This window comes from Sipha flava, unplaced genomic scaffold, assembly GCF_003268045.1.
Source record: "Sipha flava isolate LNK unplaced genomic scaffold, YSA_version1 168_pilon_pilon, whole genome shotgun sequence".
In the NCBI taxonomy this organism is placed as follows: domain Eukaryota; kingdom Metazoa; phylum Arthropoda; class Insecta; order Hemiptera; family Aphididae; genus Sipha; species Sipha flava.
In genome coordinates this window covers 184,718-204,406 of record NW_020271871.1, presented here as the reverse complement: position 1 = coordinate 204,406, position 19,689 = coordinate 184,718, and the positions used below count along the sequence as shown (strand labels likewise).

Sequence of the window (19,689 nt, the reverse complement as noted above, 5' to 3'; positions counted from 1 at the left end):
ACAATGGATCTATGAACTTTAAAAAAATGTTAGGGCCCCTTTTACAACATTTTGTGGGGTGTCCAGGTACACTCGACACACCTCTCGCACACTCTTATAAATATAATGGTTCCCAACTTAGAGAACACGTCCCCTTGAATTGGCGTAAAAACTTTTGAATCGCAAGCTCGTGGAATAAAACTGTTATGAAAAAGGGGAGAAAAAAATCGAAACATTAATTATAATTAGTATATTTCTAAATACTCTAAAATCTATGAAAATCAAAAAGAAAGTATGCAACTTTTAATTAAAATTTATTGAAATGGGGAGATCGCGTAAATTATAAAACTATAAGGAAGGGTTGGGTGGATAAAAAAGTATGGAAAAATTAGATTAATATTTGCATTTTTAAACAAAGCAACCAATGAAATATTATTCTTAATAGTGACTTAATACCGGTGTCAAAAATGTGTGTTTAATTATTAGTTTAATTCTTGTCAGCTATGAAAAGCCAAATTATTTACATTAAATATTTTTAATTACATATTTAACTTATGTTCCCCACGGATTATCTAACTTTTATTCTGATACATTTCTTATAAATTTAAAAATAATATCATACATATTAAATGATAAAAAAAAAACTTATACTTAGATAACTATAAAGTAGTGCTTTTGCGGCGTATACTGAATCAAGCGAAAACGTTGTGCAATAGCTTCGGTGTTAAGGCGTTCACTTTGACAACTATTGGATACTCGAACCAATCGGTTTATGTGATTTTTCCTATTTTTCATCGTATAAACTGTAGTAAAATTTTACGGTTTTTAGTTATGCTAGTATTGCATTTGTTTATTCACCACAAAAACATTATTAGGTTTGTTTTTCGTTGTGTTTCTTTTTTTTTATTTTTATTTATTTTAAAGTGGCCATATATGCGAAAAATTTGACCCCTTGAATGATTCGAGGAATGTGTATAGGTCAGATGTTTGAAAAATTCTTTTTTATTTTTCCGTGATCAAGCTATTTCTGATGGTATGAATCGATATCGGAAGGTCCCTTGCAGGATATTATTTTTTATATTAAACTCGATATGTTTATGGATATTTCTTCGCGGTAGTGTTCCTGGACGTAGATAAGCTTCCAAAAAACTTGGGAGTAATATAAAAGTTTTTTTTGCAGCTATTTTTTATGTTTCATAAGTAAAACAAGTAACTTTCGGTTTTGTGACTTGAAATTTGTATGCAATATTTGTTCTCTCTTCTTAACGTTTTAGAATATTTCATTCAGCCATATGTTGTTATAAGTTTACTAAAACGTGCTTTAATATACTCTAAATTTATTTTGAATTCTAAATTGCGTATTAACGTTATTTTGACAGTTTTACCTTTTTTTTTTTAGTTTTGATTTCCATACCGTTTTATCAAATTGGTATGCGATACAAATGTTTTATCATAAATATATTTTTTTTATCTAACGAATTATTCGTCACTTTCAAATGTAAACAAACAATACGGACAGTACAACAAAGGAATACCTATCATCAAGATTCAGTAACATTTCAACGAAATCGGAGTGTTTTCCCGAAAACGTGTCTAATATGCGTGTATAATCGAATGTCAAATGGTGATAATAATTCGACCACTTTCGAAATAAACGTGTACTATCAATAGCGCACAAACGATTCTCGTCAAACTGTTTTTAATCGACACTCTTCTCTCTACTTTAAAAGCTGATGTAAAAGTTCGATTTCCGGTTCTGCATAAGCAGTTTCAATCGTAAATTTTTTACAGAAAAAAAAAAGAAAAAAAAAGCAATTAATAAACGAGTAAGTAAATGAAATTAGCGTTCAAAATAAAAAAGCGGACATATTTTTCGTGCCCACTATTTATTCCGACGCGTTCGCCGACGCCGATGAAAACCATCACATGTTCGTATACACTTTTCACCGAAAAACGCGAAACATCTGCATCAAACCCCGGAAGCTCTTCCGCGTATCCGACCACAAACGTCGACCGAACAGAACCTTGGTCCCTTTTCGTACTGTCCGTTCGCAACGTCGTGCAAACGTGTACCTTAAACGCAACGCTAATTCCCGTACACCTAGGTCTCGCCGTCGAGGAATGGAAATATCGAAAATCGCACGTTCGTCGCGAGAACCGCAGCACTGATACCCGCGACGAAAATACCTATCACCCAATCTCCAGCAGAGGCTAAAATGTTAGTTTTGTCATACTCCATTTTCAAATGTTAACAGTAATGAGCAAGGCAGTGCAAATAGTTGGTATTTCAGATTTTGCTGATGATACATCTTGGAATTTTAAAAATATCTAAAATATCTAAAATAATTTAATAAAAAAATGTGAAACTAAAAACAAATACCATGATATAGATATTAGAACCACAACACACTTTTTAACTTCGTACTACACACTTAAAATTTCGTATTACTCAAAGTGTGTCGTACTGCACACAATTTTAGTCCTTGATCCCTAGGCCTTGCGACCGTGCTGCGCCGACGATTGTGGTTGAACAGATCACGGTCCCTCGTAAATCGGAGCGGAGGAAAATGAATAAACAGAATAAAACAAAATCACACTTTTGACAGTTTTGTTATGACTCTGCGTGCAGTTCAAACGAGGGCCGATATTCTCTTTTACATCGTCCGTGCTACGAATAAAAACTAATTCAATAATTAATCAGGAAATGTTATACTGTACGGCCGATGGTATTGTGCTATTATCGCATTTACCTTGTACTAACGGATACTACATTATAACAGAGATTCTTTACTTCTATACTTTGTCTGCGAAGTTCACATTATGATGTAATAACAAATGGATATTAATGTGTATGCACAGACATAAAAATGTAATATTGTTGCGAGTCAGACGGTCATTATAAAATTAAAGTTTTTTTTTTTTTTTTTTTTTTTATTCCGTAGAACTGCATTGAACTTTTTTTTGCATCTCTTTTGAATTAATCCCACGTTGAATGAATTTTTATACTTACTCTCGTAATCTTGAGAAAAAAATCAGTAAGTTTTGATTAAAAATCATCTGGATAACATTTTAATAAAAATGTTCCCAGACGACTGCATTCGATCGTGGTGGCTATATTTGAACTAAAAACAATATGATGACCATATGATATAAATTACAACCATCTAAATTATGAAAAAAAAAAAAAAAGTTCAAGAAGTATGAAAATTCATAGTATGAAAATGCGAAAAATAAGAAAAAAAATAATATAAACTCGTAAGCCATAAATTCATAGCTGTGGTTTATGAAACTAGATTGGACTGACCAAATCAAAGTGAATATTTTGTTTTCAATATTTGTATAAGTGTTATTAGGAAATGTATGTCCGGCATACTTTTCATTCATACATTCGAAATACAAATATAAACATAAACAACACCTAAACAATTATTTTAGTAATTTAACCAAAGTAAATGGTAGAAAAAAAAAGTTCAGTAAAAAATTGGCCTTTATTATACAACATGGAGTTAACGAACCTGTTCGTATAACCGAGGTTTATTCATTGAAAAAATATAGATAAAAGTCAATACATTTTATTTATACGAATATTTAATGTGCAGGACGTTTCAAAAGGTCCAATACATATTTAATAAATTCAACCGTCTATTTGAACACGTTTTACGAATACAATTAATGTGTCGCAACTTATGAGCAATCAATATTACCGACAGTGATATGAATATCTACGAAGATTAAAATTACTGATTATTAGAATAGAAGAAACAGATAAGTTATTTTTGAATTTCACACAATGTGGTGATATAATTCAGTGTTCAATTCATATTCGATTTAGAGCTATAGAGCTATTTGAAATTACCCATGCAGTAGATATAAAATATAATAAATATCAAACAAATTAAAAATGATTATTATAGAATAACATTTATTTATTATTTTTTTTTTTTTTAAAAACCATCGATGTATTTTATTTCCAGAAATAAAAATGCTAATTACACCTTAAGTAAGTTTCGGTTAGGTAAAACATGCATGATTTAATCAGTCGGTTTACTTTGTTACGTTTATAGTAGCTAAATAATAGATTAATTATGAAATAATTAAAAAGAAAAAGAATGTTTGAAATAATAATAATATGAAAAATAATATTATCAGTTGTATTCAAAAGTAACATTGAATAAATAGTATAGATAAAAACATGGTCTGGTAATGTCATGATTGCTTGTTTATGCAATATCATAACAATATAATGTTAGTATATATAGTGTGTAAGTTCTGTGTAATGGGCTACGTGAACGGCCTTTTGATTTGCTTGTAGAGGTCCTTTTTGGAACAAGTTTTTGTGCGCCACGGACCTTTAAGGAAGTGGTCACATTTCAGATTTTCATAATTAAACAGAGCCAATTTTTTCTTGTTGACTCTACAGAATCCTATGTCGCGGCTTATTCAGGACTTTCGAAATAATCAAATATCGGAGGTTGGATTTCACTAGGTTGTAGAAATCTTATAGTGATTACACGGTCGTTAAATTACCTACAAACCTATTTACAATAATATCACTTTAATGCACTAGTATGCACTTAGATGGACTGCGTACAATTATTTCTCAAAATATTTTTTGAAAAAACTTGACGCGTGAACATGTCATTCGACTGAAATCGGCGTACCGTCATTTCGTCGCGCGACAATTCGATACGGTCATTTGGACGCACGACAATTGGTCGTGTGTAATACCGACGCATTAATATATATTTTGAGGGTTGTGTCGCTGGACATCCTCCCTCATACTTTTATCATGTAAATATTCTCCTCGTAATTCATCCAATTTGCTTATTGTACTTATTATTACAGATTGTGAATTTTATATTTTAATAAAAAAAAGAAAAATATATATATTTATTTTTATAATACATAATGATATCATAATTTTACAATACAACTCTGGTAATTCATCGTTATTTATTTATTATGATACCATTAATATAAATTAAAAAATTACATTTGAATATAAGCATTCGTGAATATTAAATTTATGAGAAATACTAGTTAAAATCTTATCTATAGGATAAGTTTTGTTTTAATTTTAACATATATAACATATATTGTTTACGCGCATAGTCAATGCACTAAGGTAACAGTTAACAACGATCATAGTATTATACCAATACAAAATAGATAATAATTTCTAGTACGATAACATTTTATTATTTTAAACTAGCCAATGTCATTGACTGATAATACTATAAGATTATTATATGATGTAGTTATAAGATAAAATATTAATGTAAATGTAAATGCAATGCAAATGTATATATATATATATATATATATATATATATATGTATATGCTATATACAATTTTTGTGAAAATATTTTAAGATTTTTATACAAAATAAGAAAAATAAAAAAATATATACGAGTATGCAACGAAATGACGTATATCCACTGAAATCGTTTTTTATTTTATTTCATTGTGGTTAACACCGTCATTAATGCAAAACTTTAACCTGAGAAACATTAAATGTTTTAAAATTTTAATATTTTCAAACATAATTAGTTTTTTTTTTTTTTAAACGGAAAATAATATATTAAATCCGGTCATTTCATGTCGGTCACACGTTTATTGGTCTTCAGGTTATTTCGAGTTTATAAGTCACAAATTGTATATAATGGTACATAGATAATTTTTGGGTTATTATTTTTTTCTCGTTTTCGGGGTTGTTTTATTGTATATTTTTAGTACGATTGGTGCATCTGAATATCGGTGTCCACGCCCTGGCGGTTACAAACGGCTAATAATAAAGTTTTGAACCGATACGGAAAAAAATACACATTGCCACACTCGTCATAACGTTTTTGTGCGTACCATCTCTTCTCTACGGTTCTTGTACATACATTGATCGCGCGCGGGTTCGTGCGATTCGTTAATCGCACGATACAGCGCACCAGATTCGCGACGTCAGCCATTAGGCGAAGGAAAACTTTTTCGCGGTATAGGTAATCCTCGCACGCGCAATATTGACACACAACGGTACACGAGCTAAAGACGTTTGTTGGACAAACACAATTCTCGTGTTGTTTGTTCGCGATAATGGATAAACAATAACGTTCATAACATTATACGAACCTCCACGCTCCGTCCTCGCTGTTGAGAGTTCATCTCTTCCGAACCGACAAACATTGAAGACATCGGTTTTTTTGCACGGTAGTTCGGATAGAATAAAAATTTTACGTCCATCTATTCCTCGCCGTTTTCTTTTGTTTTTTTTTTTAATTTTTTTCCCTTTTACCGTTGTACGGGTATTTCGAACTTGGTGCTCCGCTGCCGCTACGTTTCCCCGAGCGAATGAATCACGCAAACCGTGAAACCAATAGTTCGCGTGGTAACAGTACACCCCTCGGGTACGTTTGTTCCACACCCGCGAGGCCGTACCGGTGAAACACAAGGGCGCCCATATACAATTCTCAAGGGGGGGGGACAACATTTTAATTTTTCAATCTATTTATAAAAAGGAATGACCACGAGGTAGGAAGGGGTTTACAATTTTACATTTTATATATCAAAGTGGAAGATTAGAAAATAATTATTATTTATCCCAATTAACCATAAAATTAATTTATTGAAATTTTTATTTAATTAATAATACAAATTGGACACTTAAAATTATATATCTATATATATAAATCTGTGATTATAAATAAAATATCATGATTGACGGTTGTGTACACACACACACACACACACACACACACACACACATATATATATATACCGTATTTGTGGCAATACACAATATTTTAAGAATTGATAACTATCCATAGAATAGAAAGGAAAAAGCCTGTTGTTATTTATAGCTGATAACCTGATTTGCCAAACTAAATAAACCGATTTTTCATCAACAGATTACAAACATTCATACTACATTGAATTAAATTTTTAAATTATATTTAAATAAATAGATTCTGATCATAGTTAACAAATTTTTCAAGATTTTTGACATTTTCCAGGGGGGGGACATGTCCCTCCCTTGCCCCCCCCCCCCATATGGGCGCCCTTGGTGAAACACCCGCCGTAGTTACCGACCGTACTGGTTTTACGGGCGTTCAAACGGTACGCGCGCGGCACGTAAACGCATAATTACGAGCACACGCGCACCGCCGTGATTTCGACTGGTCATCCACGTCGACGTTGAGTTAGGTTCGTTGCGGTGCGACTTCGGGAACGTTAACGATACGGGAGGCGTTCGAAAATCCTAGTCGAAAACCGCACTCGGTGTATTTATGGCGTTTCCGGGTTAGGCGGCGGACCACCGGAGTGGAATTAGGTATGCGAATCGCGGTACGCAAGCGGAAAATCGATGACGAGAAACCCGAGCCCGTTCGGCGATTCATCACGGACCGATGTCGTTTACGCGCGCGCGGCACCGCACGGCAGGTACACGTGTTTATCCCGGTTCACGGTCCGCTGGACGTCTCATGAATGAACCGGCCGCGTTAGCTGGCGTTCTTCGGGTCCTCGACGAGGAGTCAAAATAGTATAAAAGAACGAAGATGGGCGAGGATGGGGAGGGGGGGGGGGGGGGGGGGGGGAGAGGAGAAAACGATGAAAAATAATCTTTGTGCGTTATTGTATGATTCCAACCGAATTCGATGGCAATTTTTCAGAATGACTAATACCGGTGTGATCGATCGAGGATTGGATCCGCCCACTCGACGTACAGCTGCTCGGTACATTACCGCAATCTTGTTAACGACAATCATTAACACGGTCCAATGATTTTTTTGTCAATTTTTTCTCTTTTTACGCGACCCCTCGTTATACGCACGGTGCACTGCCATGTGTATAGTCGACATTGTCACGCACACCCTCGACGAGTATAATTCATAAGTGCCGCGCGACTACTGTTGGCACGCACTCCGGAGAAATCACTACAATAACAATAATATAATATCCACACTCCTACCACCTAAACCTTAATGGTTACAAACTCATCAATCTTACGAATACCAATGACCTGGGTACTTAAGTCGTTTTTTTTTTTTTTTTTATTCTTCAATTCTCCCGGCGACAAAAAAAAAAAAAAAATCCCATACAATTTTCATCATAATATTCATTGGCATTTAAGTACATTTAATAAAATCATCGATGTATATGAGTGTTCAACAATAGGAAACTAATAAACCATACGTTTTCAAAATACCTTTTCTTGATTCATGAAATTGCCGTTTAAGCAAAACCATACTTTAAACACAAGTTATTGCATGTATGTATTATACGAACAGTTAGGTAATAAGTTATAAACATACTTTTAAAACGACGGGATTTTTTTTCGGTACTGAAATCCGACAAAACGTTTATATAAATAGTATGAATGTATGATAAAATTGAACAAATACTCGCATAGATCAACATAACATTTTCTACAGAGAATATATAATTTATTTGTTTAAAACTAAGCTAGTATCTTTTTTTTTTTTTTTAAGGAACTCGTAATGGTTACTATAGCCTATGTATAGATTAAAAATACGATTGGATAAATATGTAATATTATGGTTTGTAAAAAAATAATATTTAGTTCATAGAATTCTAAATCGTGTCATTTTTATCGGTACAAATCGACTTCAACAATGCCTCAATGATATTTACTTGCTGTTATGTATTTATAATTTAATTCAAGTTTGATATTCCATCGAACATTTTAAGTCTAAATGTAAATTTCTCATTTTTCACAATATTTTCCTATTACTAAAATAACGTGATTTTAAATTTGGTTATAAAATTAGTTTTAGAGTTTTAAAGAATTATTACACTAGACTCTTGTAATTATGAGCGTTGAGATATATATATATATATATATTATATAGTTTAAAGTCAATATACATCGATATTTTTTTGTTCTCTTTCAGATTTTATAGGAATTTAGTGATTATATGATAATGTTTTTAAAACTATCTATTTTTATTTGTAATACAAAATGTACAGTTTTAAAATGCCGAATGAATGAAATTAAGGTAATTAAAAAACATTGTATTATTTAATCATTTTTTTTTACTTTGCTAATTACTTTAAATACGACATTAACAATTTAAGCTTATTTTAAAATTGTTTTTAAACTCCACGCACTTTATTAATAATTACTTTTAAAATTACAACTCCTCAGTGTCGTTCATAGTGTGAATAAGATAAATATGAAGTTCAAAAAAATACTCTAAGTTTTCGTACGACGGAGGAAGAACATTCAGGTCGTAAGTTCGTACGCAAAATACATTTAATTCATTATTGAAATGTATTTAAATATATTTATTACGTTCATTTGCGGAAGTGATAGTAAATTATTTAAATCACTTTCAATCGAAAACCGAAACTCGGCGGGTACCCGGTACCCGGTTATTTTCGTATCGAGTTGAATTTTAATTTTTTATACAACATAATGGCAATGGTATGATTCGGTATTTTAATATTTGAAAGTATTCTCACCGTGTTGGTTTTATTTCTTCGTAGAACATTTCGGTGAAAATTTGCACGGTTTCGCAGCAGCGCGAATCATGTGCGCGATTGAATTTAAATTCAAAATTGAAAAAAAAAAAAATTGAAATATCACGTGCATTATGATTCGCATAAGAAATTAGAGCAGATATTATACGATGCGTCAGGTTTATCAGTACAGTGGAATAAACTTTAGACGACAGTTAAACAATACACCGTGTTGGCACGTACGGATATTAAGGTCATGGCGAATGATGAATCGGAAGATCTTTTGTTACACCATTGCCATTCAACAAGCTAATACAACGATATCATTATTCTTAATTCCATCCCCGTTGATGTGACAGCATACGTTTTGTACTGCCAACACTTTTGTGCAGACATTAGCGTTGTTGCGTTTGTTAATTTTTCGACTAGATTTCGCCGAGGAAAATTAAACTCAAAAACGCCATAATCGTTACAAAAACCATTGTACAGCCGTCGCATCGCCGCATATAACAGCGCAGGACGGGTGAGAATATTTACATCGCAGCGCGATGAATTCTACGGCATTATTACCTACCGATTTTACGCCAAAAAGCACTCATCAAAACCTAGTGAAAATGTTTTAGTCGTCGCAACACGTGCGTCTTACTATATTGATTATTGTGCTCAGACACAAAAACACGCTACATATAACGTATACAGGTGTTATGAGCTCCCATACATCACATATATAATGTTACGCTTGTATTCACGTGATATGTAAATCATCGGTATACTTATCATATTGGTCATTATTATCCGAGTAACATTATACTTCTCGGTGGATTTTTTATGTTCATCCATACGCCAATCGTGTCTAAAAATAATGGTTTAACCAGGAATACCGAGTGTTACGAATACATTAATTACGAAGGACGACGTCAACCGACCATTGAACGGCGAGAGAAACAGTTCACGGGATTATAAGGTCATAAACTGATTTCTGGATATCACTCAAACGACAGGTGCAGCTTCTCATTACGTCAAACGGCTCGTTTAAAATAGGGACAGAAATGATCCCAATTCAGTTGAGTTCTAGTCACGAGACTGCAAGCGACTTCACGTCACTTTGTATCAGAATTTTGCTAACACTTTGAATTATCAAATAAACGTATTGTAAAATTTAAAGTCTCATATTTAATTAAAATCATCGAATGCTCGAATTGAAATCTAGCCGGTGGCACGTAACACAGGAGATTGTAAAGAAGAAAAAAATACAACCGTCTCTTTTATTACCTTTTATATAGGTTCTTGCAAACTACGCGTATTTTTTAAAAAACTCTAAATCAGATGTCGAGCGAACTGGGTCGTAGTTTGGAATTTTATCAATAAGACGACGATAAATTTAGCCGTTCGTTTTTTACGAATTCCGGCACTCATTGCTACGTCAGGCCGTTGCGATGTTCATTGATTTATTTTATCCATTCACAAACGACACGACCAAACGAACACACGGTACGTTAAATTGATAGTACGGCACATTATATGTACTTTTAAAAGAATAGTGAATCAAAGCGAAGAAATACTTGGCTATTTCCGTCGATCCGAAAAGCGTGTACGTGACCAAATTCATGGTCCATGTCGGGAAGAAAGAAAAAAAATCTCTTTTTCGCCATATTCGAGTAGTATATACGATCAAGAGCACGTGACGGTTAACGATGGATGTAAATTTAATACGAAGGGCAGATTTTTGGTGATCGGACCGATGTCGTTCGACAGAGACTCGACCGCAGAACTCTGCAGCGGTTGGGTGTTTTATTATTTTTTTCGCGTGTTTCGGCTTATTCGTTGGGAAAATAAATACGCCACCCGTCAGCCCAGACTACAAAGTGCGAGTACTCCGCGCGAGCGATTTCCGAAAAAAAAAAAAAATTGCAACAATAATAAAGCTGAAAAAAAAAACACCCCCCGTCGGTCCAAAGGGGTGGACACGGAGCGCTAAAAATATTGCCCGTATTTTTTCCTTCTCTGATGCAACACATAAACCATATGCACGTGCGCGTGCGTTAATCGTGTAATGCTGCTGAAATTTTCAATATTTTTTGCTACACGTTATTATTTTTTTTATTTATTATTTTTAATTTACAGTCTGTAAGAGGCAATGATTCGGGATCACAAGCACAGGTGTGTGCGTACAGGTATATCGGGCATGTGGGGGGACACGGGCGGAGGAGATTTCGTCCGCCGACCGTACTCGGGAAACGGACCGTTCGGAATACATTCCACGTATCCTGCGACGTACTGCGCCGTCAAAGACGAACCTACTAGCTCCCAAAAACCGTCCTCCGTCCTCGGCTCTGGGACCCGCTCTGGTCCCTGGAGCAAACACTATAAATGCATGACTATTCATCTGGTTCTTTAGATCGTTGAATAAAACGTAAAGAGTTGGCAGTGCTAAACATGTAATCAAATATAAATATTTAGCAAATAATGTAGGTAAGTATAATATTGTTGATTGTATTTGTAGTTTATTTCAGAGCTCAGGAAACCAACTCAAGATTTATACTCTATTATGTTAATATATTGTGAAACTACTACATAATATGTAGTTTATATTATATATTTATGTTTTATATATTATATAGAAATAAATCTTGATAAATTAATAGATATATTTTGTAAAATAAGTCAAAATATATTAAATGCTTTTAATTAAATCACTGATCAAAATTATTATGTATGTTGTAGTATTATTTTTAAAATCTTTAATAATTAATTAGTTATTGTATTTGAAAAACAACTCCGAGCAATACCAATCGGTGAAGATTTTTTTTTTTCGTAAAATTTTAAATTCCTATTAAAATAATGTTGGACAGGAATTTGAAATATTTTTAAATTTATTTAAGATAAACATTATTTTGGAAAAGAAAACATATTCAATCGAACGAATATGGTCATATGGATGTAGACCAAAATAAATTTGGGGGCCCTATAGTAATAACTGCATTAGTTCACGGAAAACCTATGGTGCCCGATGCAGGGCCTTAGCAAGGGGGAAGCTAGAGGATCCTACGCCCCGGACGTAATTCCTGGGAGAGCGCAAAAATGAAAAATTTGTAATTTAATTGTTATAAATTATAACTTATTAATTATAAGTAAAATTAATAACTAATAATAACTTAATTATAAGTATTATTATTTACTTATATGACTTATAAGTATAATTTTGTTATACCTATGTACCTACTTGTAATTATAATGTAAATGTATATTTTAATAAGTTATTGATTTAAATAAAATTAACAAAAGCTTACGTAATTATAAGAAAAATTATTAAATTGTTATTATCATTATTTATGTTAAAATCATTATTTAAATTGCGTGTAAAAAAATATTCAGTATTTTTTATAAATTGAAATACCTAAGGACGCACTTTGAAGTTTCACCCCAGGCGCAATACTTGGTTGCTGCGGCCCTGGCCCGGTGTCCACGACGTACGAGGTACGTACAAGAGCCGTCAACACGTGCGTCACGTTCTTGTTCGTCTGAGACGTACGCCCGTTTTTTATAACGATGAAGGAATACTAGTGTTTTTTACGCGCGAGTAATCGAAGTTTTGATAAAATATTATTTGTGATTGTACGTCACGCAGATCCGCGCGCGTTGAGAGCAGTACGACAGTGCAAGTTTTCGGCGCCCAACAAACGCGTACGGGCCCTTTTCGCGTCAACCGACCGCGTACAGTTCTCGGTCCGGTGTCTTGCGCGGGTCAGTTGCAGGGGTAGAAGTGCTTTCGGGGTCTACCGCGGTGGAGAGGGACAACGCACTCAACTACGGTTTCCACTCGTTAGATTTCATATCCGAGGCCGCGTCCGTGTTACTCCGATTGTCACGCGAATTCTGACGTTATTGCATACATTATCAGTGATATAGAACCATCAGTGATGTGAAATGGAACCAAACGTAGCAGACACGGTAATTTCGGTTTGTGAGCTTTTAGCTCTTGAACATAAGCATGAAATTTTTAATTCTAAAAATAAAAAGTTTAAAAAAAAATGTTTGATTGGAAAACGGGTTGCTAAACGTAATGAGCTGGGCCGTCGAATTTGCTACTGCAAGAATTAAAAAAATAAGATCAAACGAGCTATAAGAACTTTTTAAGAATGAGTGATGGACATTTCAACTACCTTTTAAGCAAACTGGAAAAACATATTCAAAAACGAACTACATTTTTACGTGGTTCGATACCGAATAAAACCAAATTAGAAATCACACTGAGATTTCTAGAAACAGGTGAATCCAATAAGTGTTCAATTAGTAAACTCGTGCGATCTGTTTGTGCACTAAACCCTAAAAACATACTTCGGATGACATTTCGTACGACAATTTCGATACACGTCTGTGCCGGCACAATGTCTAATGACTCGTTCGAGACGGTCAGAACGAACGTAAACGCGTCTACCCGTTCTGTACTTTATCCACGGCACGGATTCGAGGAACACGGACGTGATCTCGGCAGGACCGTAGAGAGAAATCTAGGGCCCCAGGGACAAATTAATCCAGGCCCTTCTCGCACGAGGTATTAAACTAGCCACTGTCATCCAGCGTCTTCTTTTAAAATGTGTATACCAAAAAGATAATTTAATCGCAGTCACGGTTATTCCATAGACTAAATGAAAATAATTATTTATAGCCTATGAGTCTTTCTCGAAAATGTTATTTGTCTAGGTCTTAGATCAATATTGCGGTGTAGACACTTTACCGTAGACTCGTTATAACTATACAGCATACGTTATAACTATTTGGGTAGGTTAGTAGCTCGACACCATGACCGAGACGTAGTGAACTGTGTCAGGCACTGGGCCCACAGCCCGACATGCCCCCCTCATATCGTCGGGCCTGGACCTCGGACATGGAATCTGACGAGTGGAAACCGAAAATAAATCTCCGTTCGGCCGAGGCGTGTTCGTAGTGCGCGCAATTGGCGCGAAGAAAGAAAAAAAAAACCGAAACCGAAGGGAAACGATTTCGAAAAGAGGTCTTCGAACGTTGCGGGCAGATGCTAAGACGGGGCACGGGTGCGAGTTAAGTGCGGCTAATTGATCGCGGGGCCGGTGGCGAGAGGACGAAGAGCGGCTCTCGACAAGACGGGCGACTTGACGCATTCCATTGTCCGGGTGAAGTCAAACAAACGCGCGCGATTCACGGGGGCTACCGGCGGGAGAACGACAAAAGAAACACGCGGACGGCGGACACCTCTTGCACACACGCACGTCCGTGACTTATCACGCGGAAAATTGTTGCCGCGCGCGCGCACACCCGTCCGACGTGCCTACGCGCGCATCTCCCAACCGCCCCCGGCCACGGCGGACCATAAATCACAGCGACTACGCGACGCGAACACGACAACGGCCCGAAATAATAATTCCTCCGGTGCGTACCTACCACGGTCGTTATTATCATTATCATTATCGTTGTTGTTGTTGTTGTTGTTGTTGTTGTTGTTGCAATACAACGTTGCGGGGTAGGTGCACGCGAAATCCGCGTGACTGTCGCTCTCTCACAATGGCCACCACTACATGTGTGCGGAGATCAGAGGTTCTCCCGACCCGGGGAAAATTATTGCGTAATGGCGGAAAATATCGAATATGTTTTATTTGAAACGGTTCGTTTCGGAAATACGCAACGTTTGCTGTTAAAATGAAAAACGTTGACTCATCTTCTAGAAACGGAGTGTGCATTGTGGAATACTGTATGTGTATAATAATAAATATAGAAATAAACTGAACGCAGCCGCAGATTTTAGAATATATCTTGTATCATTTAAACTTGATTTTTTTTTTCAAAAAAAAAAAAAAACGATGTAATTCGAAATAAGGTCAAATAGCTCGCTATATTTTTATATCAATTTATCATTATTATAATATTTTTTTTTTTGCCTCTCTTATTAAAAAATTATAAAAACATATACGTTATTACCAGTGGCGGTTTATCCCAAAGATGGGCCTGTGTGCAGAACCAAAAAAAGGCCCCCCCCTTCAACTTTTATTCTAAATAATATATAGACATAGATACATAAATTCAAATTTAATGTAAGAGTTTTTATTCTAAAATTCTAAAATCTTATGCAATTACACAGGTACTTTCTATTTTTATTAAAATTTTAATTACATAAAAAATAAGATGAAATTCCATACAAATAAAATAACATATTCTATAAATAACGATAAAACTAAAATAATAATAATTCAATGGAAATTTCGTTTGCGTGCTTTTTTTTTCTGCAAAATTATTAATTATTTCTTTTAAATTTAATTGACGAGCTCGATCGTTTTCAATAGATAGAATTCCAAGTCCACGTCTAATAATTTTTGATTAATTTTAATTTTGAAAATGAACGTTCCGCTGTAGCAACTATCACAGGGAATGTCAAAAATAACATACATGCTGTACATATTTCAGAAAATGTTGTTGCTAATGTGGGGTTCTCTATTACAAGTAATTCAGTAATTGCTTTTACCGATGTTCGTTTTGTAATTTCTTCTTTAAAACAAGATCTGAACGATAAAATTTGACCAGCAAGAGCATTAGATAAATCAGAATCATAATATTCTACCAATTTATTAGCGGAGTTATAAATTTGTTCGTCTGTTAAATTAATTAACGAATTCGGTTGAATAACTTCAAATATTTTGAATACGTTATTTAAACTGGTAAAATGTTCTTCTAATTGTATTATTGCATTGTCCAATGTTAAATAAAATATATTTATTTTAAAATGTTCTTCTGCTGAAGTAAAGCAATAATCTTGGAGGATTTCGTCATAAAATCGTTTTACTCTTCGGGTTCTTTTTTCTTGAAATTTTTGTGGTACACCCCATTTTTTTTGCGATTTCTACTGCTATTTCGAAAAAATCACTGTATTGTGACCTGTATTCTTGGAGTTTTATCAACGCAGAATTCAGCAAAGAAACTGCTGTGCTCAGTTCTTGTTTAGGAGACTGAAGAGCTTTTGATACAACATTTACAGTTTCCAGAATTTTGCCAATGAAAATTACACTGAATATAAATTGAAAATCTTCCATATGAACTTTTAAATAATTTGCTTCAAATATTTCGTCCTTATTTTTGCTTCTAAGAATTATTTGCGATAAACATTTTAAAATATCAACGTAGCGATGTCGAATAGCTAATAAAGAATCATACCTTGATGACCAACGAGTGGTACATAATCTTTTTAATGTAATTGAAATATCTGATGATTCTGAAGATAAAAGTAATTGCCAACGTTTAATACTATTTGAAAAAAATGTATAAATTTTTTCTACAAGTCCAAAGAAAGTTTTTACTTCCGTTGATGAATTCATTGCATCATTTAGAACTAAGTTCAAATTATGTGAAGCACAATGGATATATGTAGCCAATTTTTGTTTAGATTTTAACCTAGCCTGGACACCTGAATATACACCACTCATGTTGGCAGCCCCATCATACCCTTGACCACGAAGTTTTGACAAATTTAAATTATTTTTTGTAATACAATTAATAATAGATTCTTCTAAACCAGCACTTGATTGGTCAACAATTTCTACAAAGCCAATAAATGATTCATTTATTTGCAATGTCTTAGGATTACCATCAGAGTCTGAAATAACCGAAACGTATCGAATAACTTGACTTAGTTGATCAATCTTACTAATGTCTTGAGTAGTATCCATTATGACAGAAAAAAATGGTGATCGGTTAATACTTAAAATAATTTGTTCTAATATCGTATTTGTGAGTAAAGTAATAATCTCATTTTGAATAGTGTTACTTAAATAATTTGCTGTACCCTTACCAGCTGGCATACTCAATAGATTTTCTAATATGGGATCATATTTTGAAATAAGGGTAATTATTGATAAAAAATTGCCTTTATTTTTACTCAAGTCTGTTTCTCGGTAACCTCTAAAAGACAAGTTGGATGTAGCTAATGTTAATGTGACATTTATAACCCGATCTAATACTTGTCTTCAAAAGTTACATTCATTTTGAATAGATAATTCCATTTCTTCGGAAATAGTTTTATTTAGGCGCCATTGCTCAAATATAATACAACATTGAATATGATCATTTGAATTATCATGGCGTTTAATATTTTGAGTTAGATGTCTCCAATCATTATTTCCCGTAACCCAAGATGAACTAATTCTATCTTGTGTAGAAAACAACCAGCAGCATTGACAATATATTTTATTTAAAGTTAATGAGTAACATAGCCATGCACGTTTTAAAGTAATATTAGCCTGATTTGTAAAATAGTAAAATTTTTCTGAAAATGATCTAGAAATATCACTGTCAGTTGGAAATGGACCCTTAGGTTGACAAGGGCCTTGAGAAATTATAAAACGTTTTTCTTGGTAACTGAGTGGTTCTTTAAAATGAACTTTGTCAGTAGGAAAACGTTCACAGATTAAACTGTTAAAAATATTAGGTTCAACATTTTTAGTATTAATAGTGTCAATACTAGATGTTGCAGTTGGTTCTGAGACGGAATTACTGGCAGTTTTAATTTTATTTAATAAAATACCTGGGTTATCAATATCTTGCTCTTCTGTTTCTTCGTGGTTTTGTTTGAAATTTGTGTCAATTTTCGGCATCCGCTTAACAGATACTTCTCTTTGTTTTTTTATTTTGCGTTTCGCAGCACCACTGGCAGATTTTGATGCCATTATAATAGTAATTAATAAAATACAATATTTTATTGAGTTTTTTGTAAATTATTTCAATAGACACTGAACGACGACAAAGAACAAGACTGAGTATCGCACTATCACAAAATAATACAACAAAAGTAATACGATAATATTTAATCGCGTAAATTCATGTCATAGACGTCTATATTATACGTGTACCGGTATACATAATACAAAAAAAAATAAAAATAAAAATAATATGGATAAGCAAAATCGACAAGGCGATAACGAAAAACCACGGGAAACAGATTGCTATAAATAACGTTTAGTCGCCGTCACAGAAATACAATATCTATATATTTTATAGATTATAACAATGATATCAGATTTGAGAAAATGAAAATCTTTTAAAATTGAAAACAATTTTTTTACTTTTTCGTACATATTAACTGTATTTATTTAATTCTTTTTTTTTTGAGGAACATTGATCAATAATGGGCCCCCCACGGCCCCACGGGCCGAGGGCCCGTGGCATTTGCACACATTGCACACATGTATGACACGCCACTGGTTATTACGTTTCTAAAGCTGTTATCCGAAAAAAGTTATTGTGCGTTGGGCTGCACAAGAAGCCGATGGACGGGTGTACGCGTATTTGTGTTTGCGTGCGCACGGACGGCGACCTACACGCAACTCGTCGTGTGCGATTACTTACCGTTAAAAAACAAAAGACAAAAACCATATTCCGATGGCCTTGTAACGAGGGAGAGGATGAACTGTACAGTATGGGTGTAGTTGGTTCACGTCTAATCAATTGATTTAAAAATCTAACAACGATGAGTATGAGGTGACCATTAACAATAACGTTTTTAAATAATAATAGTTTTGTATTAGCACATACGATCGGCCAAAAACAAAAAAAAAAAAAAAACAATTACAAATATGTTAAGATAATACGTCGGAGACGATATCAAATAATCAGGATAATAATAATGATAGTAAATAATGAATAAAAAAGATAATGACATAAATATCGGTGTGTACGACCTGGCTCGGAGATAACACGACGATGGCGTAACACTTGACACGGAACGACGGGCTGCCGGACGGGATCGCGGCACTGTCTTGCGCGTACGTGCGTGCACGGGTCGACACGATTGCAAGGAAACGATCCCAAAACCGGACGACGCGGTCGTTGAGCGAGAAAATATCAAACACGATAGCAAATACGGGACGGTTCGCACTGCGTAAAAACGGGCGGGCGGAACACGTTGGCGCGTAAACGACCGGGGTTCTAGGCACAGGCGGCCGTGGACGTCGCAAGGACGTGCGCGACGAGTGCGTGTGAACAACACAAGAGTTCAGGTGCACGAAACTAATAAAAAAAAAAACAAAAACGTAAAAAGTATATTGATGGCGGGGGCGCGACGGTTCGCGAAAAAAGCGTACTGCTCGAGACGACTACTCGCCATGACGGCTGGGCAACGACAAAAAAATAAAAAAAACATGGCGGCGTGTGCCGGTTCGCTGGAAGCTCGACAGTAGCGAAAACGTCCCTCCCCCCCCTCGGGGGGAACAAAGGTCGAC

At 34.6% G+C, this 19,689-nt stretch overlaps 1 protein-coding gene and 1 pseudogene across 1 annotated transcript; one reads left to right on the top strand and one right to left on the bottom strand.

Annotated features, from left to right (window-relative positions):
• The window catches only part of LOC112679811, a 74,331-nt pseudogene extending 60,321 nt beyond the window's left edge, over positions 1-14,010 (top strand).
• A 1,775-nt stretch (positions 14,011-15,785) lies between these two features.
• Positions 15,786-18,138, bottom strand: LOC112679810 (zinc finger MYM-type protein 1-like). Its single transcript, XM_025549731.1, has 3 exons — positions 17,763-18,138; positions 16,263-17,396; positions 15,786-16,072 (listed from the first exon to the last, which is right to left on the bottom strand). Exons 1-3 carry the CDS (start codon positions 18,136-18,138, stop codon positions 15,786-15,788), a joined length of 1,797 nt encoding a protein of 598 aa, XP_025405516.1.
• Positions 18,139-19,689: the final 1,551 nt, after the last annotated feature.

Coding starts and splice junctions, on each gene's coding strand:
- LOC112679810 (XM_025549731.1), bottom strand. CDS start 18,138: ATGGCATCAAAATCTGCCAGTGGTGCTGCGAAACGCAAAATAAAAAAA. Junction 17,397..17,762: donor GGGTCCATTTCCAACTGACA/GTGATATTTCTA, acceptor CATTAACATTAG/CTACATCCAACTTGTCTTTT. Junction 16,073..16,262: donor AAGAAAAAAGAACCCGAAGA/GTAAAACGATTT, acceptor TTAATTTAACAG/ACGAACAAATTTATAACTCC.